This window comes from Macaca fascicularis, chromosome 9 (assembly GCF_037993035.2).
Source record: "Macaca fascicularis isolate 582-1 chromosome 9, T2T-MFA8v1.1".
NCBI lineage: Eukaryota > Metazoa > Chordata > Mammalia > Primates > Cercopithecidae > Macaca > Macaca fascicularis.
This window is the reverse complement of record NC_088383.1, coordinates 6,425,952-6,451,485: the sequence shown is the minus strand read 5'-3', so window position 1 is coordinate 6,451,485 and position 25,534 is coordinate 6,425,952. Positions and strand designations below refer to the sequence as shown.

The 25,534-nt window shown below is 50.9% G+C and overlaps 1 protein-coding gene and 1 long non-coding RNA gene across 2 annotated transcripts; one reads left to right on the top strand and one right to left on the bottom strand.

The window, feature by feature from the left end:
* Positions 1-325: 325 nt before the first annotated feature.
* Positions 326-1,629, bottom strand: CALML3 (calmodulin like 3). The gene has a single exon (XM_005564555.3). The coding sequence runs from the start codon at positions 1,502-1,504 to the stop codon at positions 1,055-1,057; it is 450 nt and encodes a 149-aa protein (XP_005564612.1). The 5' UTR covers positions 1,505-1,629; the 3' UTR covers positions 326-1,054.
* Positions 1,630-18,983: 17,354 nt separating this feature from the next.
* LOC123575509 (uncharacterized) lies at positions 18,984-20,366 on the top strand. Its single transcript, XR_006700770.3, has 3 exons — positions 18,984-19,049; positions 19,362-19,567; positions 19,683-20,366. It is a non-coding gene; the product is annotated as an uncharacterized lncRNA (long non-coding RNA).
* The last annotated feature ends 5,168 nt before the right edge of the window (positions 20,367-25,534 follow it).

The following is a 25,534-nucleotide window of genomic DNA, read 5'->3' as shown; positions in this document are numbered from 1 at the left end:
ACCATCTTCTAGTGCCTGGCACTTCACAACCAGGGAGCACTTGCCACGGGGAATAAAAACAATCAGCAGGTCCCTTCTCAACATAATGGACTCAGGTCTTTCAAGTCCTGATGGACTTTTAACCACTCTTTGCTGCCAGCATATCCATTTGATTGAGAATATTCAAGATTTCCCTCATCCAGACTTCTCTCTCTCTGAGGCACCGCACCCCACCAAAGGAATTCATTGCATTTTCAAAAAGCACAAAAATGGAGATTCCTGCCTCGTTTCAACGCTGAATGTAACAAGGATCATTTCCATGGGAACCAGAAAAAAGGAAATGAAATAAGAACGAATATCTCATTTATTTCCCTGCAGCTCCCCTCCCCTGCTCATCCAAACCTCCCTCCTTCCAGATGAATAGGAACAGGTTACAGCTGACCCGGTTTCACTCCCAGCTTCAGAGGATGAATCACGGTGGGTTGGCCGACAAGGAAAGGGGCAAGCTGGGGCAGCGTGGAAGGCAGTGCTGTTTTCAGGAGGCCTAACCTCTGTGGCCACAGTCCCCATCAGCACCCCTTACCGCAGGCCAAGAGGCCTCCCACCCTCCAGAATCCGACTGCGGAGGGAGCCTCCAGTCCAGGAGCCTCCGGGAATCCTGGCGTGGGCTGAGGGCTGCAGCCGCCCTGGCCTGGGCATTGGGTGCCTGTTAGGGATCTTGCCTGCGTGCTCTAAGGGGTCACCCTGTGTCCATCCTGACTGGCCGCAGAGTCAGCGCAACCTGCCCTGGTGCTTGGTCCTAAGGTCAGCTCTGCTTCTCCCGAGTGGGGAGGGTTCCACGGTTTGCTTGGAGCGGGAGAGTTCCATGTCATTCAGATGAGCAGGTGGGAAGGTGGGCAGGAGCGCAGAGAAGAGATGCGGGAAGTGGGATGCAGAGAGGTGGGCAGAATCAACCTGGCCCAGGAAGACGCCACCCTGCCCTGGGGAGGCAGCGGGGAAGGAGGAGGAGGCTAGAGGCCCCGGGTTCTTGCCCTGCGGGCCGAGCGGGCGCCCAGGAGCATGGTGGGCGCCGGCCTCACTTGGACACCAGCACACGGACGAACTCCTCGTAGTTCACCTGTCCGTCTCCATCCGTGTCCGCGGCCCGGATCATCTCGTCCACCTCCTCGTCACTCAGCTTCTCCCCCAGCCGGGTCATGACGTGTCGCAGCTCCGCGGCGCTGACGAAGCCGTTGCCGTCCTTGTCGAACACGCGGAAGGCCTCGCGGATCTCCTCCTCGTTGTCCGTGTCCTTCATCTTCCTGGCCATCATGCCCAGGAACTCGGGGAAGTCCACGGTGCCGTTGCCGTCCCGGTCGATCTCGCTCATCATGTCCCGCAGCTCGGCCTCCGTGGGGTTCTGGCCCAGGGACCGCATGACCGTGCCCAGCTCGCGGGTGGTGATGCAGCCGTCCCCGTCCTTGTCAAACAGGGAGAAGGCCTCCTTGAATTCTGTGATCTGTTCTTCTGTCAGCTGGTCGGCCATGCCAGGGGTGGGGGCGTGGGTGGCAGAAGAGGCCACGGCGGGGTCTCCCTCCCAGTGCCGGAGCCCGGCTGCTGTCCCAGCTCTGGGGTGGCAGGTGGAGATCTGGGCGGCCGGCGGGCTGTCTCGCCCTGGCTTGAGTCGCTGGAGCTTAAGAAGCAGCAGAGTCCTCCCCCATCATTGGCAGACGCCCGTGCCCTGCGGTTGCCCGAGCCTGTCCTGTTTAGACAGGAGTCCGGGGCCTGCGAATTGAGCTGACGCCAGCACCTCTGTGCCTGCCTGCACCCGGACCCAGCAGAGCCACAGGGGCCCCGGAATCGCACCTGCAGTTAGGGCGTGGTGGGCAAGCTTTGGAGCAATGCACGCTGGACTGCATCCTCCTGAATTCCCCTTTCTCTCCTCCCTCCGGATCTCCCACCTGCTCCCTGTCTCCCCCTCAATTAACTCCAGTGCCCTTTCTTCTCTTGAGTGGAGGGCTTTTTGCCTGATGAAAGGCAGATGGAAGAAACTTCCTTGCCTTGGGTTTCTAAAGCCGTCTATAGCACCTGAGGGTTTTTGGAGGAGGAAGGTTTTTCCTTCAGGTAGAAGCAGGGAGTTTTCTTATCTTCAGAATGGACATGAATAGGGAGGGGTTTCCTCCAACCCATTCACTCATCCACCCTTTCACAGATATTTACTGAGTGCCTACTATGTGCAGTGTCACTCTGGAAGCTGGGAACACAGTGGGACCGGCAAGCCACCCCCAGTTCTCGTGAGGTTAACTAGCAAGACAGCTAGTTCGCAGGTAAACTAATCGAGGAATGCAAACAAGGTAACTAGGGATTGTTGATAAATGCTGACGGACATACAAGGTGGTGATGGACAGGACCCCGAGGTCACCTTTCGGCCTGGTCAAGGACAGACCCTCTGCTGAGAAGCAGCCGTCTAGGCTGCAGTGGGCATGGCGGGGCCAAGGGCTGGCAGATGATCAGGGGGGCTGCAGGCCTGTGAGGGAGGGGACAAGGAGGAGAGACAAAGGAGCCCTTGAAGGGCTCAGTCAGGAAGTCCCACTTCATAGTCTGGTCCACGGTGCCCCAGGAGCTCCAGGGAGCACGGAGCTGGGGCTGAGGGGAGGGCCTCTCTAGGAGGAGACCTGCTCAGGGGGATGGTGGGGTGTTCACAGCACAGACTCGGCTCCTACTCCCAGGGGGCCTGGGGACATGACCCCCAAAGAGGCAGGAGCAGGCGCTTCACCTGTGGGAATCCAGGAAATCCACACTGGGGGAGAAACATGGGACCCACTCTATTTTTTGCTGGGTGTGTAGGGGTGGGGCAGGGACCTGAATGGGAAAGAAAGTGTCCTTTTGAGGACCTGGACTTGCCGGGGAGAGACTATGGCAGGAGAAGGGCTTGGATATTCATTTTTGTTCTCTCTGGATTTCCTTCCCTTCTCTACTCAGGGAGAGGCAAGTCTGTCCTTCTGGTCTGGAGGGGTCTGTGGTAGGGGGAATATTGAAGCCACCTGCAAGACACCTTCCTTCCTGCCTGAAGGCACCCACAAAGCCTGGGTCCTCCCCTTCCTGCCTGCCTGAAGGCGCCCACAAAGCCTGGGTCCTCCCCTTCCTGCCTGCCTGAAGGCGCCCACAAAGCCTGGGTCCTGAGGGTTTGGGCAGGAGGAAGCAGGAAGGTTGAAGAATCCCTCCATCCCCATGGAATCCTTTCCTTTAGAAGAGAAGTTTGTGGACCCAGAGGAGCAGGGGTCAGGGACATGGCGGCCACAGGCAGTTTTGGCAAAGAGCCCTGGGCCCAGCGGTGGGTGGAGGGAACGAGGCGATGGGCATCTTGGAAGCCACGTGTGTGGGCAACACTTTGGTAACCAGAACCCACCCTCCCCTTCTTTCCCTGCCCTGGAATGTTCGGCCTTGCCTGAGACCTCACACCCCAACAGCTCTAGAGGAGTGGGGAGATGGGCTGGCCAGGACTCCCTGGGGTAGGAGAGGGGCTGATAATAAAGTTTACATTTAGAGAGAATAATGAAGCAGCGTCTCCATTTGCAGGCCGGGAGCACACCCGGGGCCCAGGTTCCAGCTTTGTCCACGGGGGGCTGTGCAAGAAAGAGCGTGTGCTTTGTTCCTGGGAGTCCCACCCCTCCTCGAATATTCCGGAGAGCTCTTTTGTGGTGGGGAGACCCGGCAAAGGCTAGGCTGCACGCACAGCTTGCTCAAGGTCACCCTGTGAAAAACTCAGCTGGGGATCAAGGTCCGTTTTTCATTTTGGGTTTTCTTGGAGCTAATTCTGGGACATGGGGACCTTCTGTCACCTTCTGAGAGGGGCTTTTGATTGTACACTGGTGCCCGATGCCTGAGTATTAGAATTCACATCCCAAAAGCACTTTAAAAGTATTTAAATATCTCCACTCTAGATCACCCAAATATCCAACAACAGCAGGTGAGTGACAAATACCTGAACTTTCCTCCACACCGTGAAATAACACACAGTCTTTAAAAGACTTTCCTCCGCACCGTGAAATAATACACAGCCTTTAAAATGAGGATGAGGATATAGTGATGAAAAGGTCTCCATGGACAATTTTTTAAAAGCAGATAGAAAACTGTATGTGTGATACGATTTCATGTATTAAACATTTGTATGCCGGGCGCGGTGGCTCAAGCCTGTAATCCCAGCACTTTGGAAGGCTGAGATGGGCGGATCACGAGGTCAGGAGATCGAGACCATGCTGGCTAACGCGGTGAAACCCCGTCTCTACTTAAAAAAAAATACAAAAAACTAGCCGGGCGAGGTGGCGGGCGCCTGTAGTCCCAGCTATACGGGACGCTGAGGCAGGAGAATGGCGAAAACCTGGGAGGCGGAGCTTGCAGAGAGCTGAGATCTGGCCACTGCACCCCAGCCTGGGCGACAGAGCAAGACTCCGTCTCAAAAAAAAAAAAACATTTGTATATGTTTATTTATATACATTCACAGAAGAAAAGCCCAGATAATAATGTTCCAAACTCTTAATAGTGGATACTTTGGATAATAGGATTATAAGTGCTTTTACTTTTCTTATATAGTATCTTTGCCCATTTAAAAATGTTTTACATTTGCCCTATATCATTTCTATTATTAGGGGAAATGACTGAAGATTCAAAAACCATCCCTGATAAAAAATATTCCATACCTTACTGAACTCCCAATATTCTTTCTCTTTCTCTGAGGTTAGGTAATGTGGAGGGCCTGGTAATATGGTCAGCTTTATCTCTCTCAGAGATATGAGACTGTGGTGATAGCTATTATTATGTATAGAAAAGTAGAATAATTAATAACCAATAAGCACTCCCCCATTTGACTGCCAGAGTGACAATCTAGTGGAAAGAGGCTTCTAGGAGGCATTTTTCTTCTACTTTACCTGCCCAGGGACTGGAGGGACATCTTCGTGAAGGAATACAGCAGCAGTCACAGGAGGCAGGAGCACCGAAGGACACTGGCATGTGGCCGACACAGTCTCCTGGAGAGCCCGAGACGGTGCCCTGAGACAGTGCCCTGATGGACAAGGACAGGAGTATGTTCATACCTCCTGCCCACTTGACCAAGGACCAGGATGAGAGGCCAACAGGTACCTGCTGGTTTCTGGGTCATGGCTCTGTGGCTCAAACATTAGCTTTTACCTAAATGTCTTTCTCAAAAAGGCACATTGAAAGAGGATTTAGTGCCAGGTGCAGTGGCTCATGACCGTAATCCCACCATTTTGGGAGGCCGAGGCGGGCGGATCACTTGAGGTCAGGAGTTCGAGACCAGCCTGGCCAATGTAGTGAAACCTCTACTAAAAGTACAACAATTAGCCGAGCATGGTGGCTGGTGCCTGTAATCCCAGCTACTCAGGAGGCTGAGGCAGGAGAATTGCTTCAATCAGGGAGGTGGAGGTTGCAGTGAACCAAGATCGTGCAACTGCACTCCAGCCTGGGAGACAGAGCAAGACCCCGTCTCAGAAAAAAAAACCAAAAACAGGCCGGGCGCAGTGGCTCAAGCCTGTAATCCCAGCACTTTGGGAGGCCGAGATGGGTGGATCACGAGGTCAGGAGATTGAGACCATCCTGGCTAACATGGTGAAACCCCGTCTCTACTAAAAAAAACAAAAAACTAGCCGGGAGAGGTGGCGGCCGCCTGTAGTCCCAGCTACTCGGGAGGCTGAGGCAGGAGAATGGCGTGAACCTGGGAGGCGGAGCTTGCAGTGAGCCGAGATCTGGCCACTGCACTCCAGCCTGGGCGACAAAGCGAGACTGCGTCTCAAAAACAAAACAAAACAAAAACAAAAACAAATAAACAAACAAACAAAAAAAAACAGGAAAAAAAGAAGACTCAGGATTTTAGACAGCGTTGCTTAGTGCACAGTGACTCACAGGACCGCCTCATGATGGGCCAGACTGTCGCAACTCGCTGGTTGGGAAACTGTGACGGAGGGAATGTTTTCTATTTTCTGTTTAACTCTCTCCCTGCAGCCTCTCACCCCAATATAGCAACTCCTTTCCCTACAGAATAGATATTGTTTTGGTCTCAGGATCCATTAAAACATTTAAAAATTATTGGGGACTCCAAAGGGCTCGTGTTGATGTGGGGTATATATATATATATCAATATTTACTGTGTTCACAACTAAAACCAATAAATATTTAAATATTTAAGTATATTTTTATATATTTATAACTTAATAGAAATAAACCCATTACTTGTTCACATAAAAACATATTTTTCAGCAATTTTATTACTGGGAACGTACCCAAAGGAATATAAATTGCTTTGTTATAAAGACACATGCACACGTATGTTCACTGCAGCACTATTCATGATAACAGAGTCATGGAATTAACCTAAACACCCATCCGTGATAGACTGGATAAAGAAAGTGTGGTACAAATATACCATGGAATACTACGCAGCCATAAGAAAGAACGAGATCAGGTCCTTTGCAGGGACATGGATGGAGCTGGGGGCCATTATTCTTTCAAACTAATGGAGGAACAGAAAACCAGATACTGCATGTTCTCACTTACAAGTGGGAGTTAAATGATGAAAAGACATGGACACACAGAGGGGAACAACACACACTGGGTCTTACTGGAGGGTGGAGGGTGGGAGGAGTGAGAGAATCAGGAAAAATGGCTAATGGTACTAGCCAGTAATACTTGGGTGATGAAATAATCTGTACAACAAACCCCCATGACACAAGTTTACCTATGCAGCAAACCTGCACTTGTGCCCCTCAACTGAAAATACAAGTTAAAGAAAAACAACATTTTTAAATGAAAAATAACTATTTTCCAAGACAAGGAATAGGGAGAAGAGTGGCACTTTACAAAATAGTTTTGCAAATATCTTTCATGCTTGGCTTTCCAGAAGCAAATCCGCATCTACGCTCAATCTGTGGCAAAATGTTTCGGAGCATATGATTATCCAGCCTCACACAGCTATGCATCTGGGGAAGGAGGGAGCATTTGAATAGTCTTTTCAAAAAATTGTGGATATTCTTCTTTGACATTACATCAGAATTTGACAAGTGGTGGTTTCTGAAAGGTGAGTTGCAGTGTGGAATCTGAGACCGTATCAGAGACCTTTTCATACCGTTAAATGAAAATCCACTGGTCTCTTTTGCCCTTTGAACAGATCTGTTACCCATGCATGGTTTTGTAACGCCATGCTTTGGTCACTTGGAAAATACTGGTTCACTGGTTGAACAATTACATACGTAACGGTTAAAAATCACATTCATTAGGCCAGGTGTGGTGGCTCACACCTGTGATCTCAGCACTTTAGGAGGCCGAGGTGGGAGGATTGCTTGAATCCAGGAGTTCAAGACCAGCCTGGGCTACATAGTGAGACCTCGTCTCTACAAAAAATTGAAAAATTAGCTGGGTGTGGTGGTGTGTGCCTGTAGTCCCAGCTACTTGGGAGGCTGAGGTAGGAGGAGGATTGCTTGATTGTGGGAGAGAGATCGAGCCTGCAGTGAGCTGTGATCATGGCATTGAACTCTAGCCTGGGTGACAGAGTGAGACCCTGTCTCAAAAAAAAAAAAAAAATCACATTCGTTAATGTCACCACCAATCTCATTAGAAAAGCTTCTAGGTACTGGAGAGGCTCAAGTTCACAGTGACAAATACAAAATTTCAAAAATTCCAATTTTCATTCAGAAGCTCAAAAATTTTTAATGGCCAACAAATACCACCAGTTGTTTTCCTTGAAGTGACAGGCTCACTTCATCCATTCTCGAAAAAATGTCTGCCAAATACTAGGTCTGAGTGATCGTGGATTGTCCATCAGCTGTTCTTTCCAACAAAAATGATGTTCCATGAAAAAAGCTTACCTTGCTGCTCGTTTAATCAATCACACAATGCTTTCCTCATGACAATCATCACATTTCAATATCAGCAGACTGTTAAAAATGTACAAGTAAGCTTTGACATTTAATAAAAATAATTCTGCTGCTCCAAGGATATTTTTAAGTGCAACCAGCTCTTTTGTTTGTTTGTTTAGTGAGACAACATGGCAGTGGAGAGTGTCATGATGCCTAGCACACAGTTCCTAATTCATGCTAAGGCACTGGTTTTACCCCTGTTGCTTTTGACCTCAGCGCAAATATCAACACAGTGAAAAGGGCAAAAAACGTTGGTATTACTGTGAAAATAGTTTTGACCTCCCAGGCCCTCAGGAAGGGTCTTGGAACACCCTGTTCCCGATCCATGGACAGGCTTTGAGAGCCGGGTGCCTGGAGTGCTGGAACTCAGGACTGTGAACTGGGTGTAGAATTCCCTAGGCTGCAGCTGTCAGGTAAGGACTCTGGAATTGTGGTGGGACCGTGCTGGCCCTGCAGAGAATAGTATTAACAAAGAACCCAACAGATACAGATCGAAGGGACCTGCCCCCCACCCCCGCCTGCCACACACACACCAACTGCAGCTGCTTTCTTTGAAAACTAGAAACCCTAAAGCCAGAAGGCCCAAGGTGATTTGCTTTTCCCCCTGAAGTGGTATTGTAACAGCCTTTGTAAAGAAGAATTTGTTAAGTAGCCTTTTAAATGTGCCTCTCCTGCTGGGTGCTATAAGGATATGAAGATTCGCCAATCTGTAGCCATTCCAGTGACCCTGCTGGGATGGGTGTGGCTGAGTGGTTCTGAACTCTCCTTTCCTTGATAAAGCCATCCACCAGCCCTAACATTTGCTCATCAACTTCCTTCCTCCCCAGTGTAATTATTAGCACTTTTATGTAACTGAACCCAGCTTCGGCTGCTCACCACTTGAAAGCTAGACTCAAGAGACAAGGGTTGGCGGGAGGAAAAGCAGATTTATCTGGAGAGCCAGCAAATAAAGGAGATGGCGGTGAGCTAGTGTTCTAAACCTTTATACCATCTCAAAAATTTCAGGCTGGTCAGGGTTTTTTTTTTTTCATGGGAGGGGGATATGGTGAAGAAGGGAGGATTAGCATCAAGAGGTGATCTAGGACTGCAGATATCTGGGTGCCCGTGAGGGTCCGAGGAGTTTGGAAACTTCTTTGTCCTTGGTGAGGTCACAAGGCATCTGTAAATCTTTAACGAAACATGGTTAATTGTTTATATGCTTTACCTTTAATCTCAGAGTGCGTTTCAAAAACTACATGATTTCTGTGTTTATGTATTATCTCAGTGCTCTAAAATTATCCTAGCATCCATGCAGGAATGGGTAAAGGCCCCTTAAATAAAAATGGAGTTAGTTATGTTAGTTCTTTTACGGTTTCATGGTTCCATTTATAATGTCAGACATGGATTTGCTTACTATCCATTGAGCAATTACTATCCTTTGTGTTATGTCTCCATATCACAGATGATGAATATGAATTAAAGTTGGACAACTAGCAAGTTTAGAACTTAGACTGGGACCTAGATCTTCCAATTCCTACAGCTAGCCTCCCTTTCCATTTTCTCTGTGGTCATCATTAATGCAGTTTTTGACCCTTTTGTCCAGAAGCTGCCAAACAGACAACAGAAGCCAGGACTGGCCCTGCCTTAGATGGCTTTCAGTGCAGGAAAGTATCAAGACAGGCTTCTTCGTAGCGTACAAATCTCTCCACCTTTTCTGCTAAGCACCTCATGCATGCAGCTGCCAATCTAACACCTCCATTTGCATGTTTAATCACCATCTCAGGCTAATGTGACCAAGCAGACTTCTTGGCCTTCATCCCTGCCTCCTCTAGTCTTCTCATCTCTCCGTCTCTTTTTGAGACAGAGTTTGGCTCTGTCGCCCAGGCTGGAGTGCAGGGGCGCCATTTTGGCTCACAGCAACCTCTGCCTCCTGGGCTCAAGCCATCCTCCCAACGCAGCCTCCTGAGTAGCTGGGTCTTCCCATCTCTTTAAAAAACGATTCATTCAATTGTTCAGAACAAAACCCTAGAGTCATATTTAATTCCTCCCTTCCTCTTGCACTTCTAAGCCAATCCTTCAGCTCTACTTTGAAAATGTTTCTTTACTCATCCACTGCACCAAGCCACCATCACCTCGAGGCAGGAATATTCAATGGCCTCATAAGTGGTCTCCCTATTTATGTTATATTCAATGCATGTCTTTTCTTACTCAAAATTCTAGAAAGACCTCTCTTCACCATCCATGATTGTTTCCCGCCTTCCTCGCTGTGATCCCATCGTTGACCACTCAAGACTATGTTCCAGCCTACTTTCTGCTCCTTGAACAACACCCTTAGTGTGATTCCCACTCTTGTGACTTCGCATGGGTCCCCTGTCTGCCTGGACACTCTGCCCCCAACCTTGAAGTGCTGACCCTTCCCTGCCACTCAGTTGAAAGTCAAATTCCATTTCCTTGTGAGGGCTTCCCTGAATACCCACTTTTAATTAACTCTCTGCCTCCTCCCGTCACTTCTGTTTTACCCCCTCTTTCAGTTCCTTCCCATCTTCGTTTCACAAGAGCCAGGGCTGTTTCTGACTTCTTTCCCTGTCAGACCTCCTCAGATAGGACAGGTCCTCTGCCTCACCGACTTCAATCAGTATTTGCCAAGTAAACAGAGCACAAGAGGATCATGTTGTCACCAAAGAGCAGCTCCGCCTCCAATGGCACAAGGATTGTTGGAACCTCATCCTTCCTTCAAGTTCTAGTTCAAAAAATTCCATGCTATCCCTCAAACGGCCTTGCCCAAGTGCCTGTTTTATTTGCCTGTGTTGTCTGTTATTTCTTCCCCACTGTCCTCATTTGCCATGTGGCTTGGTGGTGGCTGGAGACCTCTATGCTGGCCCCTGGGAGCAGCTGCTAAGACTTGGTGCCTCAGGACACCTTGGCACCTGTGGACATCGACCACCAGGCTTCTCCTCTGTTCATGTCTCTGCAAGAATGAGAACCTGCCCCCATACCATGTGTGTTGTGTAGGCCTCAGGAGGCATGGACTCACACACCCAGCTTCCTGCAAGCCCTCTGGTGCATCGCAGTGTTCACCCCCAGCTGTCTATTACAGCCACCACCCAGGGCCTCTGGTGCAGGCTCCTTAGAGAGAGGCCAGGAACCTGCTGAAGTGATACGTGCCAGCAAGTCTCAGGGGAAGAGAAGGCTTCTCTCCTTAGTAAAGAACCCGTGGAGGTCAGGAAGACACTCCAGACTCAAAGCCGAATTTGAAGGTTAAGCTGACAGCCCAACTAGGGCAGATGGGAGGAGCCAGGTGAAAGAGGATGTGGGGCATTCAGGAAAGAGGTGGAAGGAGAAGCCTGGAAGGGCGGCCCCGCTCCTGGAGCATGACGAGCAGCGCTTCATCAGGACCTCGACCTTCACCCACTGGCAGGAGCGTGTTCCTCACATGACTTGTAGGATCACCAGGGAAACACACAAATGGAAGAATTAAAAAATACCTGCTAGGAGCCCCCGCGCTCCCCACAACTCATCACAGAGCAAACTCCTTGGCTACTTCTTTTCTTGGGCTGTCTTTTCATTTGGCCTGTTTGCCTGCCTGGACTTTGGGGTCTTTGTTCCCAGCATCCAAACTTCCTACCAGCGACTTTCCATCATGAGCTCCCTTCCAGTCTTCTGGAAATTGTCAGATGTGCCTGGATTTGTAGAGCCTTCACGAGATATGTTGTCAATCTGGAATTTTTGCAGTTCACACTCCAGTGTGCAACAGCAACCAAATGGAGATGGAGGACATGAAGACAAGCTACCGGAGATGCTGATGAAACGTGTATGAGAACGGCAATGCTATCTGTGTCCTGCCCGTGGAATTGACCAGATACTGCGGCTTCCTTTTGCTTCCCAAGGCCCGGATTGACCTGAAAATTGATATGCTTTGCTCTATACTCCATCTCCCATTGACCATGGGGTGAAAGCACCCTTTCTCAGTCAGCCTCACTGCTTCCCCACAGATGGAGGGATTTCCTGCAGGACCATGGGCCCTGGGCCTTCCTTTCCTACCGTCTCTTTAAAGCCTCCTCCAGATGTGCTGCCTGGCTCGGCTTTTTGGGTGACTTTCGTTCTGTCTCAGGTGACTCCTTCAGATTCACACAGGGCTGTGTCCCGGGCTGGGCTGGAGTTGACATTCAGGGAGGAGACCACTGTTCTGGAACAGAGCAGCGATTGGTTTAATTGAAATCTGATAGATCATCATGTGAAAAGCTGGCATGTAAGCATGCTCCCCGAAGCCTGCAGGGCCCTGCGCGGCCTCTTGCCTGGTCATCACATACAAGCGGTCCTCTTGCATGGTTGGGGGCCTCACCTGCACCACGGGCCCCCAAGCCAAACAATGGGATTGTACGGAGACCGTCCTGGGCAGGTCCCCACGTCAGGTCTTGCAGTTTGCAGCAGGTAGCCCTGGGCTATCCTGCCATGCAAGAGCTGCCTTCTCAGCACAATGGAGTTCTACGGCTGCCTCGGCTGCAGAGGCCAGATCCGGAGCCTCGCTGAGCACCTCCATGGATGCATTTCGCAAAGGGCCAAGCAAGAGGCATTAACGTGGCCTGACAGCAAGTGGGATTAAACCAGGATTAAATGATCAGCCCTAAACCAATGCAGACCAGTAATAGGTCTCATGATAAAAGCAGCCAAATACTAAAAAAAAAAAAAATCTATTCTTGGACTTGTTACTTTCCTGGGAAGAGGGTTATTTCTTGTGAAATATGCAGGGATTGGAACTTTCCCCAACAGCCCACAGTGAGCTCACTCACTGCCCTGCCTGTGCTGGGGGGTGGTGGGTGGTGAGAGGTGCAAGTGAAGGGCCTGGACAGAGGCAGAGGGAGGAGAGGGGATGGGGGGAGGGGGAGGGAGAATGGGGGATTTACTCCGGGAGAGCTTCAGTTGTATGATCCACTGACCTTTCAAACCTGATGCTTGATGTTTTGAAAAAAATGACAGAAAATATGGGCCGGGCGCTGTGGCCCTCACAGCGCTGTGGCGCTCACGCCTGTAATCCCAGCACTTTGGGAGGCTAAGGCAGGCGGATCACGAGGTCAGGAGTTCAAGACCAGCTGGCCAACATAGTGAAAGCCCGTTTCTACTAAAAATACAAAAATTAGCCAGGTGTGGTGGCCCATCCCTCTAATCCCAGCTACTTGGGAGGCTGAGGCAGGAGAATGGCTTGAATCTAGGAGGCAGAGATTGCAGTGAGCCGAGATGGTGCCTCTGCACTCCAGGCGCTGGGTGACAGAGCGGGACTCTGTCTCAAAAAAACAAAACAAAACAAAACAAAATTAAGTAGGAGGATGTCATTGAGGGGCTTAGCCACATGCTACAGATCTTTTTATACCAAGATGCATTTGATGATTAGCTAAGTAGGACAATTTGTTACTTTAAGCTTCTACAACCAAAGGGGCAAGATAATTATCTCCCAGAGAACAAGTTGATCTTCCTTGAAGGATAAGGAGTTTCCCAAGCAGCAGGAAGAGCTTCTGTTCCCAATTCCAGCCTTTGAAGTTTATGCTTCAGAAGCAAACCTTAGCATTTAATACAGGAAGGCGTGCACGTGCGTGTGCATGAGTTTGTACCCACACATGTGACTCAAGCATCCCTGTGACAATGGGTTGCCTGCGGGTAAGTGTGGGATGTGTGGAGAAGGTAGGAGGGTTTAGGGCGTGGGCTCAGTACCCTGATGAGAGATTTAAAGCAGGCAAAGGGATTCGGCAAAATGCAGCTCCCATTTCACCATTTCTTCAGACCCTGCCTTAGTTATTTACTGCTGTGGTTTTAAACTCTGCTCTTCGAAACCGCTGAGTTCTGCAGAGGTCCTTCAAGAGATGCGTGGGGGCGAGGGAAGGTGAGGGGCAGGAGCCCAGGCCACCTGGCCGCCTTCCTTTCCCCACCTCTGCTTTCAACTGTTTCATATGCATCATGCAAATCACAGCTTTCATGGCTCAGGTCCTCATGTGTACAACGGGCATCATGGCAGCGTCCAGATCAGAGGGTGACCAGAGTGACATGAATTAAGACATGAGAGGACTCCAAAGAGTGGTCAGGCCTCTGACACCCTAAGAGCTCCATAAATAGTCACTATTATTTTGTGCTGGGGGATACACTTTTCATTTGGAAGATGACTTCCATGGGGCCCCACCCCTCGTGACCCCGTCTCACCCGCTGCAAATACCATCCCATGGAGGGGCAGGACTTGAGCCTATGAATTTGAGGGGGACACAGTTCAGTCCAAACCTCTTGGTGTTTCTGTGTATCCATTTCTGCATGTGTAAAATGAAGAGAACAGACAGCTTCTGACCTCATCTCTAAAGGGGCACGAAGGAGGCAGAAAGGCCCTCGCCTGAGACTGAGCAAGTCTGCCAGCGCAAGGCCGGATTTGCTGCTTCCGCGCAGGGAGGCCCTGGGAAGGGTGGCAGGTGCCCATGGTGAGGAAGGGGTGGGAGTGAGGGGTGGGTGTCCCAAGAGAACTCAGTAAAGAAGGCCATTAGAGAGGAAATGAGGGAAATGAGGTATGAGAAGCTCTGAGCTTTTTCTCCCTAGTTTGGCTGAGGACACACCACAGGTGAGTATCTGCCACGAGGGGAGCTTGGTAGAGAACTGGAGGCAAGAAGGGAGGGAAATGAGAAGGAATGGGGAGGAGAAAGGGCTTCTCTGGGGCCGCTTGCTTTTCCCAGATTCTCCTGCCATTCCTGGCTCCAGGGAGTCCTGAAGGAATGACGTTAGGGCGGAGAATCCTGCAAAGGAAAGAAGAGAACGGACGGACGGACTAGAGCTCACACACGGCTTCCTGGAGGGGAGCGGGGAGCAGGGGCTCTGAGGTTGCAGGTCGCAGGCTCCAGGGAAGGAAGCTCTCCATGGGAACCTTCTTATGAATTCCACCGAGGTGCGTCCGGCACAGACCTGAAGGCAGCCACATTTGTGGAAATGAGGTTTGACGTGCATTTCAGACCCACAGAGAAGGTGGACTCTGTTTTGGAGAATGGACCAGTAAGGGGGGAAAAAAAGGACTTTAAATGCTGGCAGAACTTTGTATTCCACTCATTCATGCATTCGTTCATTCAGCCATCCATCCTTTCCTTATCATTCATCAAATTGGCGCTCACTAAGAGTCCACTTTGTGTCAGCGCCTTGCCTGGCCCGAGGACCTCAGGGTGGTTTCAGCAAAGTTCTGCCGCCAAGGAGCTCACAGGTCATGTTTCCTGCCAGGCCCCAGACATTCTTGCATGGAGCCCAAGGAGGTTCTGTGTGAGATCTCACCCTGAGGGAAGAAACAGGCGGAGGCCCGGGGTTTGTCCAGTCACACCCCTGATGGTGAGAGAGGGGCAGGGTGCGGGGGGTGCCTGATGCCCACTCCCAGCTGGACGCCTCCCTGCCACCCCGCGTGTCCTTTCCCAGACCCCAAAGCTTCCTGCCTGGTCTCAGTTCTTAGGCGAAGAGGGATTAGAAGCTATAACAGGTGTTTCTGCTAATGGGACGTGGCAGAGCAGCATTTGCGGGTTCTCTGTCATCCCGTGAGATGTCCCAGCAGGAAGCATGGTGTGTCTCCACTGAGAGCTCCACGGAGCAGCTCTGGCTCCCTGAGAAGTCGAGGCGTGATCAGTAGTGGCCTTCCCTTTGCAAAGAGAAGGCTCGGCGGGAGAAGACCCTGGTGCCATCTTCATAGGAAGTGGAAAGGAGGCCATATACAGGAGAAGGAACCAGGTTTGGGGCTCAAGGTGCCAGCCACTGGGAAAAAGAGCTGCCCCGAGTTGCAAAACTCTGGATCCTATATGGATAAACTATGCCCTGAGGAAGGAATCTCAGGCGTATCTTAGGAGAAAATGTTCTAGCTTGGGAAACAAACACAACAGGAAGGTGAATCCAAATATCTCAAGTGGGTTTAGAGGACTGGAGTTCTAAGCGCTGCTTTGACTGTAAGCGATCACACCACTGGATGTGCTGAAGAAAGGAAAACGGGCCAGTATCCCTGAGGACTATGGGCAAGGAAAACGCGAGTGTGCAATGTGTCAAAGCGAGACATATGTGTATAGTAATAGAATCAAGTAATAGATAGTAATAGAATCCAGCTGATGTATTTGGCAGGGGCCACGGCAGGATGAGACAACTCCCATCAGAATAGAAAGATATTAACACAGTAACAAAAGGGGGGCTCGAGGAAGCGCGGCTCTCTTTTTAAGATGCCAGAAAATAGTCAGACATGCTAAGAACAAAACAAACACAAACAAAAACCGGCAAAGAAAGCTCTTCGAGAAGAGTAAGGCTAGTGATCTTTGGGAATCAAATCATTATTTCCACACGTGTCACAGAGAACACAGACATTAAAACACAAAGGAGAAACTTACAAGAAAGTAGGAGGTAGAAGTCAAAACTCAAGTAAAGAGATTTTTAACCTAGAGAAGCCGAGTTACCAAGGAAGAGAGAAGGCCAAGCCAGCTTGTCGCAGAATGTTCCGGAAGATAAGATAATGATAGACTTACATAAATAGAGACTGACCAAGATGATAGTGAGTTCTTGGTGAAATTGCTTCCAAGGATTTTATACAAGTGTATTTCATAGAAATGTACAGTAACCAGATGACCGCATTAAAATTTTAAAACTGCCAGGCGTGGTGGCTCATGCATGTAATTCCAACACTTTGGGAGGCTGAGGCGGGCAGATCACTTGAGGCCAGGAGTTCGAGGCCAGCCTGACCAACATGATAAAACCCTGTATCTATTAAAAATACAAAAATTATCAGGGTGTGGTGGCATGTGCCTGTAATCCCAGCTACTTGGGAGGCTGAGGCAGGAGCATCGCTTGAACCTGAGAGGTTGCAGTGAACCGAGATCGTGCCACTGCACTGCAGTCTGACTCCATCTCAAATAAAATAAAATAAAATAAAATAAAATAAAAATTTAAAACTGACTCATGCAGTTAAGTGTGTTTCCAAAGGACATAATTGGTGGGAGGCAGAGCCAGGCCTGAATTGCCACCTCTTTCTGGCATGGCCAGTGCTCTTTCTTCCACTCCCTGCTGCCTCCGCAGGCCCCTGCCCGTGCTAGGCCTGGTGAAGCTGTGAATGTGCTTCTCCACTTGGGGGTGTGGGACAACGCTGGGGCCTTGGGCTGGGCTTCTGTGCTAGAAAGCCTTGCTGTCGAGCCAGGGGCTGCTGGAGCTGAGTTTTGTCTTCAATGACTTATGGAGGAAAGATGAAGCTATCAGATAATGAGCAGACGCTATGGTGCCCTGGATAAGAGCCTGGGTTCTGGCATCAGGCAAACCTAGATTTGCATTTCTACCTCTTTGATGAACTGGTTTTGTGACCTCACTAAGCCTCAATCACTTCATCTGCTTACTCTTATTTTAATAACAATAAAAGGAGAGGAAGAATGAGGTCATGCATCAAAGCCCTTAGCACAGCGCCTGGCACATAGAAAGGGCAGGTGCACATTGCCTGTCCTCCTCAGATAACCGGGGCATCGGTGGCTTCGATGTGGTTCTGCCCAGTTTGGGCACCAAGGTGTGGCCAGGCTGCAATGGATGTTTAAGTAAAGGATAAAGCTGGTGGCACCTGACTTTACTAAGCCCTGGTGCAGGGGATTCTCAGAAACCCCACTGCAGAGGGTGGCACGAACCCCAGGGCTGGGGTACACACAGCACAGAGTTGTTCTGTGTCTGGGGAACTTGAGGACATCACATCAACGTCCCACCCTCATGAACTCGTTATGAACTAGTGACTTCTCATGAACCGGCGAAAGCCAATTTGAAGCTCCAGAACAGGGAAGAAGCAACTGCCTGAGAGAAGGAAGCAGGAAGGAGAAACAGCCCCGGTGCTAGGAAAGCTGTGGTTGACTGAACCAGACTGTGGGAAGGAGAGGGAAGGCAACCTACAGTGGTGCAGAAAGGGCTGTGGGCATCTTATCCCAAGGGAGGAGGGAGGAGGAGACCCGGCCAGCCAGGTCCAGGAGGTCCCAGCCTCCGGGCCAGCAGAAACGCCAGCGCTTCTTAAATGTCACTCAGTTGAGGAGAAGGGGGTGTGGGAACACAGCCTGTCCTAGAAAAGAATAGAAAGAGTAAAACTGGTGTTGGGGGTGAGTGGCGGAGGACACCTGGGTTGATAAGAAAGTGGGATGTGGCAGCTGGGGAAGATTTAGTGCTGGAAAAGAACAGCAAATGTGTGTGTATCTTTTACAATTAAACCTCCACCCAAGAGCCGGGGGATCCAAGAAGAGGCCTGAGAACATATTTGTGGAAAAGGCGTAGAGTCCTCGGAAGTGGGGTTTTAAAGATGTCCAAGTCCAGTGGGGATGGACCCTGGGTAATGGTCAGGGGTGGATGGGAAAGAGGCGCCCAAGGAGCCGTCAAACCCTAGTTGGGATCAGGTGCCAGATGCGCCTGAGGAAGCACCTGGATCCAGGGCAGCCGGTGTGGGACGAACACCACATGAGTCTCGGGCATGTATTTTGATTCCAGCCTCCCTTATGAGGGGCAGCTCCTTCTTTTCATTCCCTGGCTTCCCTGGCTCTGAAATGGGGGTTAACCCTGAGGCTGCCCTGGGCCTGGCTGCAGGCACAGGAGGAAAGGCTTGTGAATGGCTGGTGGGCGTGTCCACGCCAGCCGAGGCCATGTTTACCTGGAAGCATATTTCTTCTTCTCAAGCCACTCACTGCACACTCAGAAAATTCCAGGACCAAAGAAAGGGTCAAAGGTTTCCACAGGCCACTGGCACTGAGCTCTGGGCAAATGCAGACACTGAGCCGAGAGGAGGAGCAGGACTGGGTCTCCTGCCTGGAAGCCCTGGTTTGCCCCGCTGCCCTTTCCCTGCTTCTGAGCCCAGAGCCAGCATCTGCCAACCAGTCCACGTGCATTGGACCCTGCAAGGCTGGGCCTTGGGTGAAGGGCGGCTCCACCAGGGGCCCCGTGAGGTTACTCAGTCAGCGTGCCTGACTCCTCAAAGTGTTGTCTGTGACCAGCCCTGACCAGTTCAAGGGTGGCAGGGAGAGCACCCCTGCATTGCGGCTGGACCTCAGCCCAGTAGGTGGGGGAGGCAACAGGTACACAGGCATCCCCCCGGGAGGTCGGGGCAAAGTGCTGTGGGTGCAGGAGGGCAGTCGTGGCCTGCGGGAGGGCAGAGCTGCTTTAGGGGGCTGCTTGCATCTGGATGGCTTGCGAAGGGTGCAGTAAGGGGGTCCTGGGAGGACAGGGTACAGTGTGGGGAGGCCTGGTGAGGGAGGCTGGGTGGGAGGGCAGAAGGGTGGTTTGGGGAGGGGATCTTCCTGCCCTCAGTCCCCCTGGCCATTGCAGGCTTCACCTCCACCAGTGGCCTCCTGTGGGACCCAAATTCATTTCCACTATAGACACGGGGTCAGACTTGCTGGTAGCCCAGGTTCCTGTCTCTGGACTCCCCTCCACGGAGCCTGTATGGGCAGGGCACTCCTGTCCCTTTCTCCCTCTTCCTTCTCTGGGGCAGCCCTGCTCTCCTCCCAGGACACAGCCCCACCCAGGGCACCCTGCAGCTGAGCTTGGTGCCGGGACCTGCTCTGGCCTGGAGGGGATGCACATCAATCCCTGCAGACGGGCTGGCTCCTACAGGACAGGTTTCCCTTGGAAAGAGCTCCTAAGAGCGGGGAGCAGCCAACCGTCCGCTGGAACTACGCAGAGGACCTTCCTGTCGAGGGGACTGAGCCTGTGAGGTCAGTAGGAGTGGAGCGTAGGCACTGGGCTGCCGTCAGGCCAGAGGGAGGAGGCGGCTCTCCCAGGCTCACTGCTCTGTTGAGTCAAAGCCAGTGCCCTTCCTCTCTCTGCAAGGCCCGTGTGTCCAACGGCAAGCGCAGAGGAGAGCAAGTGCCAGGGGGAGAGGACACCGTCTGGCCAGCCCTGTCCTCCACAGACGGCCCTATGCTCCTGCATGGCGCCCGCCTCCTTTCCTCTCTGACCACAAACTCACATCTCTCTTGCTTTCCTGGCCCCTGTTGGACCCCAGGGCCGTTGTCTCCTTGCTTGGCACCGTCCAGGTATGAAGAGCAATGGCACGGAGGTGTTGCTTCCCAAAAGCCTCTGAGCGGCCACCCGCTTACTGGACAGGCCACTGGCCAGGCACCCGCAGCTGCTGGTGGGAGGTGGGGTCTCAAGAGGGTAGAACTCACAATGGGAGGGAAGACTGGTCCCTTGCCTTTGTAGGGTGCCTTGCAGGCTACAGGCACTTTCCCATTCGCTTCTTGCAGCAGCCCCAGAGCAGGAAGAGGTAGGGATTCCTAACCTCCTCTACAGTGGATGCAACCAGAGCTCCTAAGCCCAGGGCCTCCTTGTCTCCAGCTCTCCCTGGGATGGGCCCTACTCGGGAGCCTGAGGTGGGAGGATTGTTTGAGCCCGGGAGGCACAGGTTGCAGTGAGCCAAGATTGTGCCACTGCACTCCAGCTGGGGCGACAGAGCAAGACACTGTATCAAAAAAAAAAAAAAAAAAAAAAGGAAAAATAAAAATAAATAGGAAATACTTAACAAAACAAAGATCCTTTAAAAATGTTTATCCAGTTTCTTTTATACACACACACACACACAATGGCCATATCATTCAACCTTTTTCATCTTTTCACCCCCTTTTCTGCATATTGGTGTCTCTGCAACCCACATTAATATCCTAGATTTTTGTTTATACATGTATAATCCTGTTACTCGTTGTAACACATGACACATTGCCAGATTGCTTAGAATAAAGCTGTCACATTTGACCTTTTCACCAGCAATGTGGAATGATAACAATTTCTTCACATCTTCTCTAGAAGTAGGTATTTTAATTAATTCAATTTTTGCCAGCTAGATTGGGCATGAAATGATGCCTCATTATTATTTTAATTTGTACTTCCTCCTCTACCGCCGAATTTTAGCATCTTTTACTGTTTCTTGGCCATTTGAATTTGCTGTCCTGTGAACTGGCTCTTTATATCCTTGGCTTATTTTTCTATTGAATTGTTATCATTGTAGTTTTAACAATTTTAGAGCTCTTTATATATAAAATCATTTGTATATTTATCATTTCCCCCAAGATCTATCATTCTGCTTTATCTAGATATAGTCTTTTTTTGCTGCTCATGCAAAAGTTTTTACCTTTTTTATAGGTGGTCAAATATATCTACCTTTTCTTTGAGAACTTCTGGGTTTCCAGGATTATTCAAATACACTTCTCTCTCGCCTCTCACTTTGCACATCCATCGGCTTGCATTTAGTTGTTTAGGTCTAAACTTCCCCAATGGGTTCTTGTATATATGTGTGTTATAGCAATGAACAGGATCATGATAATCCCTGATCTTGTCCAGCGTTCAGGCTCATGGCACTCTTCACGCTTCAGAATGTGGTCCTGAATCCTGAAATACACTGGCAGTCCTGAGCACCACCCTCAGAACCATTGCTTTATTACTGATTTTAGACGAAAGCTGCTGATATCTTTTCCTGACAACTGAGTTATGCCCTAAGTTCTGCCAATACTAGCTGTGAAATGAAGAGGAGCTCAGGACGCGCTGAGAAGACCCATGGGAAAGGGAGAGGGACCACTTACCCCACGACAGCAGGTGGGAAGGATCACCTGGGAAATGCCGCGAACCAGGACCGTGTCACGCATGGCAGACGCCACGCAAACCTCTGTGCAGTGAATGGAGGGCCCCGTGTATCATTTTAAACCACTGGGATTATACTCCATCTAATTTGTTTAAAATGATGGGGAATAAAACATGTAATCCACCTTATATTTTCATCCAATACGGTCCGAGTTGAAATGTTTCAGTTCTCGGATAAGTACCTCTCTCAAGACACTTATCCAGGAGGTGTTGGATAATCAGGGCAAGGGGATGGGGACAGATGAACAGGCTCCGGGTCTGGGACACAGAGCCAGGTGTGTCCTGCCAGGTTCTCAGGAGTGTCATTGATGGGTAAGAGTCTGGGGGAGGACTGCCCTTGCCAACTAGCCCAGCAAGTCTAGACAGATGGCGGCCATTGGATAAATAGCAACCCACGCCAGCCCCAGAGCCTCTCCTCACCTGAGAACGCATAAGCATCCTCTCCAGGAGAGGGAGTGGGGGGGCCTCTGCCCTTTGCCCAGGGAACCCCCTGGCGTGACTTCAGGTTGTTGTAGCCCAAGAATCACACCGTTGGTTGGACAGGAATCTGGATTGGAACAAGCTCTCCACCTTCCGAGTCCTCACCCTGTGATGATTTCCTGTGGAATTATGAGCCTCTGTCAAGCGTGTTCCACACACGTGGACCATGTTGGGGGCCCCAGGAGTGCAGTGGACAGCAAGGTCGATACTGTCCATGGCATCAGTGAAATCAGGTGTTTCTCCACTCAGCTGAAGCCCTGAGAACTTAGAATTGCCACCCAGGTCTGCAGTGAGGATACTTCTGCTTTGGCCAGGAAGCAGCCTGGCATGGCACCCAGCAGAGAGCTGGCGCAGGCCGGGGGTGCAGGAGCTCTGAGGCGGCTTCTGCCTACTGAGTGCCTGCTCTCGCGAGGTGCTGGGAGGAGGCTCTCCTGCAGGGCTTTCACCCTCTCAAGGCTCCTATAAGGCAGGTGCTAGTACCATCTTCTTCACTGGAGAGGCATGCAGTGTTTGGGGGTGAAGCACCTCACCCAGGCCACACAGGTAGCAAAGTGCAGAAGCCAGGAGCTAACCCCCAGTGATCTGACCACACGCTGTTGGGAAGATGTGCGGTGTGTAGGGGAGGTGCGCGGTGTGTAGGGGAGGTGCGCGGTGTGTAGGGGAGGTGCGCGGTGTGTAGGCGAGGTGCGCGGTGTGTAGGGGAGGTGCGCGGTGTGTAGGGGAGGTGCGCGGTGTGTAGGCGAGGTGCGCGGTGTGTAGGCGAGGTGCGCGGTGTGTAGGCGAGGTGCGCGGTGTGTAGGGGAGGTGCGTGGTGTGTAGGGGAGGTGCGCGGTGTGTAGGGGAGGTGCGCGGTGTGTAGGGGAGGTGCGTGGTGTGTAGGCGAGGTGTGTGGTGTCTAGGAGTACCTAGGAAAGGGGGCTCGGAGCCAACTGCCTGTGAAGCCAGCACAATCACTCACCATTTCTATTTCTCATTGTTGAGGATAATCGCAAGAGAGATGAGCTTTGTGAAGCTGGGTCCCCGGTATTCTCTTCCACAGATCACACCCTCCACACAGGCCCTTCTCATTTCCCTGGGGCTGCCCTGTCCCCAGAGAAGGTCAGGGCCGTGCCAACGTGCCAACACCGTGGAGACAGCACAGGTGCCAGGTGAGATCAGTTTCTGCAAACACAGGAGTGTGAGGAGTTTCTGCGCCGGCTGAGGTTCCAAGGCCTGTTTGACTGGTTTCTCCACTCTGAGGAGCCAAAGTGTAGTGGAAGTGCCAGAGTGTGTTTTTTTCCTGGGGTCAGTCTGGTGGGAAAGTTAGAGTTGGCCTCGTCTGAACAGAAGGACAGCCACTCTACACCCTGCGTATCTCCTCCCAACACACACACACGCATGCACACTTGCACACACATGCAAACTTGTGCTCACATGTACACACAAACCCACACCTACACACACATGCACACACAAATACACATATACATACACACACACAAACACATGTGCACACAGGGAATGCACAAGGCAGTCCCATGACTGATGGTAACTCTCTCCTTCCTGCCTCTGGGGACTTGTCCAGCCACCTTGGACAGGTTTTCATCCTTCCCATTGCAAGTTGCAGATGTCTTCAGTCCTCCTCAACGAACGAGACTTCCTTTCTCCTCCAAGGTGGCAGGGAGAGTTGGCGTCTCCATGAGGGGCTCAGCTGAGAGGCGTGGGAGAGGGGAGGAGAGCCCACCTCCAGCACTCAATCACAAAGGCACAGACCCCCTCACTTCCCTCTTCTGTGCCGATCACGACCTTCTCTTTCTCACCTGGTCCCTGGCTCCTTCTCTGCAAACCTCAGCCTGTTCCTCTGCTGCAGTTCTTCCCAGCCTTCTGCACCTCCCTGAGGCCCCTCACACACAGCTCCAGGGGCAGCCACTACATTAGGGCTGGCTGGGGCATCTTCCTTCCTCTCACTGCTCTGCTGGGTTTGCTTCTCACATGGCCCCTGGGTCGGGGGAGCTCGGCTGTGGGACATGGAGCCAGTGGCTGGGCACCCCAGCTCCAGGCGCCTCATGGGGTGGAGGACGGATGATGCCCGTGGCCCCTGCATCACACAGGGATACACACAGAAGGCATCGCCTGGGAATGCACCTTAGCTAGAAAGAAGGCATTTCTCTCTCCTCAAAGCCAGGCTCTGCACCCAGCTGCTGTGCTAAACCAGCAAGGCAGAGGGGCTTGACCAAGCTTGCCTAGGTTTGACAACAAACGCCATCTCGTCCCTCTTTGGGAGCCCCCATTTGGGCTGTGCCAGGCCATCTGTGGTATGGGTCACTCATCCATGGCTGTCCTTGGTGTCCCTGGTGCTGACCCCAGAGGAGGGGAGTGGAAACTTCACCCACGGAGTCTGAGCCAAGGCAGCTGATGGCTCGCATACTGTGGCGGGAGGCTGAGGAGAGGATGAAAAAAAACGATCTCAGTGCTTGTGCATGCCCTGAAAAGAGAATGTGTTAGGGAGGAAGCGACCCCGGATGGGGAAACACCCAGTGGGAAGCCAGGGGACTTTCCCTATGGGACACTGCCTCTCCCCATCCAGAAAATGCACATCGCGAGAAGAGTGACCATCGCCTCGTCTCGTGATGAGACAGCCTGAGGCTTTTTCTAAACAGCTGCTTCTGCTCTGCATGGAACTGCCTCTGTTTGGAGCTGACACTGGAAAGTCAGCTAATGCTCTGAGCCTTGGCATGTTGGACTTAACTAAACCTCGAGGCAGATGCATTTAATTTTTCAGTTCAATCAAAAGAGGTATAATCATAAAATTGTGAGATTCCCCTTCAAGTAGATGTTTTTCCCCAGTGTTGGTTGACATCAAACATGAACCAGCTTGTTATTGACCATGAGGTTTATCATAGAATAATAACACCTGCCGCTGGCTCTGTACCTAATAACCTGATCCTACGCACTCCAATCAGATACGGTGGGTGCATCATCCTAGTTTATAGATGCAGATATTGAGACACACATTTCCACATCACTGACAAAACTGGAACCGGGAGCTCAAGGCTCCTAATATTGTTTGCAAAGTAGTATTTAATACCCATGGAAAATGACATGAAATAATTATTAAACATTTGGATTTTAATCACAGGTCCCAACAACAAGACGAGAAGGAAAGGAAATTTCAAATATAGATTTAAATCTTCAGGTATTCTTTAAGGAAATAAAACAAGGAGCTGGGCTGAATCCAGCTATTAAGAGTCCCGCCCTCCCTGGGCCCCTCACCAGGCAGGATGCTTCTCTGTTCTCCTGGCTGGACCCATGTTCTCCATCCCAAACCGGTTATCAATTTCATTGAGAAATTTTTGTTGCTCAATATTTATTGAGGCCTCTGTATTATTCCACCACTGAGGTGAGCTAGAAAATCTTCAAGATAGCTTTCTAAAATGAGTTAGACAACTGGCATACTCCTCTCTGCATCTCTTTCTCTATGCCGGGTGCCGCTGAACTCCGGTGGGGTGACCCCCTTGCTTGCCTCTCCCTGCTGACCGTGACCTTCCCTTTTTCACCTGGTCCCCGGGGCTCCCTCTCCGCAAACCTCA